The 6416-nt window shown below is 39.3% G+C and overlaps 1 protein-coding gene across 1 annotated transcript; it reads right to left on the bottom strand.

Moving 5' to 3' along the window:
* Positions 1-1881: 1881 nt before the first annotated feature.
* On the bottom strand, positions 1882-2391 carry LOC132628991 (uncharacterized). The gene has a single exon (XM_060344741.1). It carries the CDS (start codon positions 2389-2391, stop codon positions 1882-1884), a length of 510 nt encoding a protein of 169 aa, XP_060200724.1.
* Positions 2392-6416: the final 4025 nt, after the last annotated feature.

Genomic DNA, 6416 nt, shown 5'->3' with positions numbered 1-6416 from the left:
CAAGTACAAGTTACAATACGACTAAACGCTAAAAGTATGTAAAGCCCAATCCTTCTTTCTTTTGGCATGCCTTAGTTTTCGATAGGCTAGATTATAAGCCTTGAGGAAAATTCTAAGATTCGAAATCCGAGCATGTTATGATCCTTATATATTCCTTGGCACTCTTATGTATGATTTGATGAAATATGAACCATTATGTCTTTGAAATAATCGTTTTCCGAACCTTGCATAGAAAGGTTTCGCTTTAAAGAATTTCGTAATTTTTGAATGTCATATCTTTCGCATAAAGGCTCGGATTGCTCCGATATCTTCGTAGGAGTTTGCGTGGCGTATGATAAGTATGTTTTCCATAGGCGGGCTCGGCTCGGGTCAATACCCGTCCGTGGGTCCCGCGACTTTCCTTTATGTAATTCGGGAACTTTTGAAAGAATTCGTTATGACTATTATTTCGATTTTCAAGCATGATCAAACTTATGTTTGAGTTCATGATAATGATTTTATGCATATGACTACTCACGACTCTACTCGTGCATTCTGTTATATCTTTCGCCGGTTCCCGGGCCGGTTCTGTTGTCGTGCGCACTTTGATATACTCTGGAGTTATGCTGTGTTTATGGTTCACCGAGCTACTCGCCAAGAGGGTCAGGTTCCACTTATATTTAGTGTTATGCTGTGTATGGTGGTATGCTGTGTATGGCGTTATGCTGCGTTATGATATGTGACGGAGGTACGGAGATTTGAAACTTTCTAGTGTTATGCTGTGTTATGGGGCCATCGACGGGCGGGCGACCATATTCTTCTGTACCCTACGCATGACTTATGTTTTAAAGTAAAATTTTTGATATGTTGAATTTATACTTATGTTCTGTACTACTATTTCATTTATGCCTCAGATTTGTTTCTGTATTTTCTGCTTTGCATACTCAGTACATATTTCGTACTAACCCCCTTTCTTCGGGGGGGCTGCGTTTCATGCCCGCAGGTACAGACGCACAGTTTGGTGATCCACCAGTTTAGGACACCCCTTTTGCTGTTTGGAGTGCTCTTCTCATTCCAGAGCCTACATTTTGGTATATATGTTCGTTCGTCACATATGTATATATTTGTTCAGGGGTACGGCGGGGCCCTGTCCCGCCATATGTTTCGGTTGGTCTGTTTAGAGGTCTGTAGATGTATTTGTGGGTGTGTGTGCCTACTTCTGTTCAGATGTGTTTGTATGATCCTACTCGTTATGGCAGCCTTGTCGGCGTGCATTTTGTATATGTTTTGGGGCCGTTGTGCCATTTGATAGCCTTGTCGGCTTTTGATATATGTATATGCATCTGGTTGTGCTGAAATGTGTCTGAGATAGTTTGATATAATTTAAGGTAGCGTGTGACAATTGTGCCAGTATATGCTATCTGTATGTGATTCGAATTGGATAAGTTCGTTAGGGTGTCTAACTCGGGCACTAGTCACGGCCTACGGGGTTGGGTCGTGACAAACAAAGTCCAACCCCCAAGCGTCAAATGGCTAAGATGCGACGGTTGGGTGTAATGCTTCGGGCGGCTGATGTATAAAATTTGCATGAAACTGACAAGCGTTGCATCTTCGAGCATAGTCCAAGCAATCTTTCACCATCGTTGGCCAATAATATCCCATCCTTTTTATGTGAAAGTGGAGATTTGGTCCAGATTGATGTAATCCACATACTCCCGAATGTGCTTCTTACAAATCATGGACCGCTTCATCCTCCCCCAAACATCGCAAGAGTACTCCCTCAAAAGATCTTCTATATAAAGTATCCCTGTAGTAAAGGAATTGAGATGCACGATGACGAATTTCGGTTCTTCTTCTTGTGTCTTCTGGCAGTATCCCATAACTCAAGTAGTCAATGATGGGTTATCGCCAGTCTTCCTTCGCAGCCTCAGAAACAACTACGAGATGTTCAATCTCATTTTCCGCGCCTTCATCCTCATTTGGCGGAGGTACTACCCATTTTTTACAGATAGTCACTTGTGTTTGATCTGGCAGAGTGAGCGCTGAAGCTAGAGCAGCTAAAGCATCGGCTTTTTTATTTTCCCTTCTAAGAACATACTGAAGAGTCACGTCACCAAGCCATCCTATCAACTTCTGAGCATAACTATAATAGGGGAGTAATTCGGGCTTCTTGACTTCATAGCTTCCCAAGAGTTGATTGATCACCAACTGAGAGTCACCAAAGACTTGCAACTGCAACTGCTTCATGTCGACGGCCATTTCATGTCCAAGTATTAGTGCCTGATATTCAGCGACATTGTTGGAGCAACATTGTGTCAAAGTAAAGGAGTATGGTAGAACTTCTCCTTGCGGAGTAACAAACACCACACCAGCACCAGCCTCATCAAGTTGTGCAGCACCATCAAAGTACATTTTCTATGGAGGTTGAATCTCAACGACCATTGCATCTTCGTCGGGAAGTTCATCAGTTAGTTCTCAATCATCAGGTATCGGGTGATCCGCTAAGAAATCCGCCAATGCCTATCCTTTCACAGCCTTTTGAGGGATGTATGTAATCTTAAATTGTTGAAACTAGAGGTACCACCTTGCTAGTCGATCACTGAGGACTGGTTTCGACATCACAAACTTGATGGGATTTGCTCTGGAAATAAGGTTAACAGTATGAGCTTGAAAGTAGTGCTTCAACTTTTGAATCGAGAAGAATAGTGCCAAACACAACTTTTCAATTGGCGTGTAATTCAGCTCATTTGGTGTCATCATTCTGCTCAAGTAGTAAAGAGAATTTTCTTTCCCTTCACTATTCTCTTGGGCCAACAACGCTCCAATCCATCTTTCTTGTGCTGAAATGTATAGTATCAATGGTTTTCCAGGTATAGGGGCTACTAGAACTGGAGGCTTCATTAAATATGACTTGATATTCTCGAAGGCATTAGTGCATGCTTCGTCCCACTTGAAAGGGGCGTCCTTCTTCATGAGATGACTGAACGGTTGACACCTTCCAGCTAAATTCGAAATGAATCTCCTAATGTAAGCTAGCTTCCTTTGCAGACTTTTTAACTCATGAATATTTCAATGCTCGGGCATTTTCAAAATCGCATCAACTTTGGCTTGATCAATTTCGATTCCTCGATGTCGAACAATAAAACCAAGGAATTTTCCAGAAGTAACTCCAAAGGCACTTTGGGATCTAATCTAGGGATCTCTTTATAACTCCAAGCAAAAACATCCCTATACTCTTTGAGTATTTTAATGTAAGTGTCTTCTTCATCAACTGTTAGAAAAGCACTCAGGTAGGTGGGCCTTGGGTCTTCATCAGTACCAAGATTAACTTCTTTCAAGGAGTCTACTGTGGTCTTTGATACGCTCAAATTACACCTATTAATGGTATAACGCGGATGTTGTCAAATATAGTAATCCAACAAGGTTGGGGTCGAATCCCACAGGGAATATGGTGTGAAAAGATTACTAAAGTCGTAGATGCTAAGTTCTAGGTCTAATGTCTTAATCCGATGATTTTGGTAAAAATTGGTTGTTCTATAACTAATTTCTAAACTATTGCTTTGGTGGAAATTTATGGTAAAAGAAACTAAGGTTGTGTCCCCTTTAGATAGGGTGTATGATCATGGGTATTGATCTTGATATACTTCTAATGGATTATTATATGAATGCACTTAATCTCTATGTGAATCTTTACTATTTTCCAATAAATAAAGATTATGTCTTTCTATGATTTTTCCAAATATAAGAAAGTAACCAGGAAGAACGATTAATCATGCCAAGTAAATTCTTCTTATTCCTAAGTGAATTTATTAAACAAAGTTTAAAGCTTTGAGTTCTTGTTAATTATTCTTACCAACCCTAATTATTTTCCCAAATAAATTAGGGTTTATGACTTTAATCAATGTTTGCAACCATTAATTATGAATGAAGAATGAAGAATAACTAAACCCTAATAATCCATTAATTGTATATCAATCACAAACCCAATCACAAAACACCCATCATTGGGTTCACAACCCTAGTAAGGGAATTTAGTTACTCATGACAAAGAACAAGAAATAAGAAATTGAAGAATTCATGATTGCTTACTTTGGAATGAAAAAGGAATTGACAATACTTGAATTGATGTTTGAATCTTCAAAAACTAGAGAGAATTTAATGTTCTAAGTTAAGAGAAAAAAATATAATGAATGATGTCTATTAAAAACCCTACAATGACTATTTATAGGTTTTGGAAATACACAAGTTATAGATTTGCACTTTGGTCCCGTCATGGCGAAATACGGTCCGTAAATCACTTTATGGACCGTAAAAATGGTTTACTCCCATGTCGTTCTCTCAGTTGTGTGCAACTTAACCTTCCAAAATACGGACCGTAAAGTGGTTTACAGTCCGTAAACTGCTTGATCGTCTTTCACTTTGCCAATCTCAGACTTTCTGCCAGATGCTTGAATGACTAAATACGTGATGGAATACGGACCGTAAACTGAAATACGGTCTGTAAACTCAGCTCGTAAATCACCATCTTCTCAGCTCGTAAATCACCATCTTCTCAGCTTGACTTTCTGTTTCTATGATCCTTTAACATGACCATGGAATACGGCCCGTATTGTAGAATACGGACCGTAAACTTCAATTTACGACCTGGTTCTGCACTTCAACTGTGATTGTGCCGCATCTGTTCCTTTACCTGAAAAACACTAAAAACCACGTAAAATCACATAGGCTTGCTTAAAAACAAGTAAAACTTATAGTAAAAAAGCATTGATTGTGGCGTAAAATCACGCCACATAAACACCCCCAACTTAAAGTATTTGTTTGTCCTCAAACAGGTCATACCACAACGACTCAATCTAACACTTAAATATCATAGAATAACAATGTCTACATCGGTTTTGACTTGGAACTTCTGGCATGCATGTTTTCCTTTCTACTGACCACCCCAGCTGTCTATTTTAAAGCAATATACGCAACTTAAGAACGTTATGACCAACCATGAAGCTTCAATACATGACATTACATTATCGAACATGCTAATGTGCACACAAACGCTACTTTTGGCAGTCACTTCATTTTGTTCAATTCTTATCCTTATGCCCTCACATAGACCAAAGAATGTCCCAACACACATATACAACAAGAATGGGACGAAGACGAAAGAGAAGAGAAAACACTCGACACTCAAAAAGAGTTCATATCTACCATAGGCTTGCCCTTATTTTCTATGTTCTCATCCTAGGTTCGTTCGGTTGTGATCACATTAGGACTTGTTTCGGCTTGTAATGTAGGCTTAGGGACGGGTAGGATACTTTTTTTTTTTGGTATTAGTGACTCACCCTCCTTGACACTACGACATCTCTTTACCTTGATTCGCCTCTTTTCTTTCCAACCCCTTTATTTTCTTTCACGTTTTCGACCTCGATGTGGCTTTATTCCTATCCAACTAGCAATTCTTTTTGTGTTTCAATTTTCTGATGATTTTTTTTCAACTACCACATCGACTCTCTATTAGCAAATTCCACCACCCCCAACCTTTGTTCTCAACATCTGCTTCACATTTAATTCACCCCCAACTTAGGCGCTTGGCCTCGTCTATCTAATAGCATCAAAGAGGGAACGGGTGCGAAGATGGGTAAATTTCACAACGGGTGAGGTTTCATTCGGCTAACCAAGAAAAAGGGTCAAAAAGGCTCAAACAGGGACACTAGTGATATTTTCAGCTTTTGGAGAGGCTTATTTAGGCACAGTGACTTATTTACACAAAGAAAGCCTAAGATCATTTCACAACCAAACTAATTTTGTATTTCAAACAAGACCAACCAGGCAAGTTCTAGATTATACATGCGTAAACAGAATTAAACTAAAAGCTCACACACACATCGGCATAAGGACAATCATTTTTTTACACTTGTGACCTCCTAAGTAGTCATTCATCATACACAACACCCCAATAATCACAATGTCATATAAAGAATCAATCATGTTAGACAATAACTGTTCTAAGTATGCATTTTTCAAAAAAAAAATCTGAGGGGTCCAGATTTTCAACAAACTACAACACATGCCATCAGTTACAAAGTAACACCAAATAAGTCAACATTATTCTATTCAACCTAAGCAACATCCTACACATGCTAGTTTCAACAAAATAAAACCCCCCTCAGGAAAAGAACTCTGGCAAAGAAAAGCCGAGGGTGTTCCTAAACACATATTTGATTGATTTGCCAGAATCTGTGACTCAAGCTTCTGAATAGCCGCTGTATGAGAACCCACTGTTTCTGTCAGCCCAGATAAAGTCCTTTCAGACTTTGATTGATTTGCCAGAATCTTCTCAAGCATTGCTTCAACTTTCGAACTACCCTGCTCTGATGACTGCCCTTTCGGTGGTATATAAGGATTGGAACTCTTGTTCCCAAAATTGCTGCTGTTGTTGTAGC

The sequence above is a fragment of the Lycium barbarum genome, chromosome 2 (assembly GCF_019175385.1).
Source record: "Lycium barbarum isolate Lr01 chromosome 2, ASM1917538v2, whole genome shotgun sequence".
Taxonomy (NCBI): Eukaryota; Viridiplantae; Streptophyta; class Magnoliopsida; order Solanales; family Solanaceae; genus Lycium; species Lycium barbarum.
This window is presented reverse-complemented; position numbering and strand designations above follow the sequence as displayed.

What these genes read in the sequence shown, in the direction of transcription:
- LOC132628991 (XM_060344741.1), bottom strand. Translation starts at nt 2,391, where the DNA reads ATGTACTTTGATGGTGCTGCACAACTTGATGAGGCTGGTGCTGGTGTG.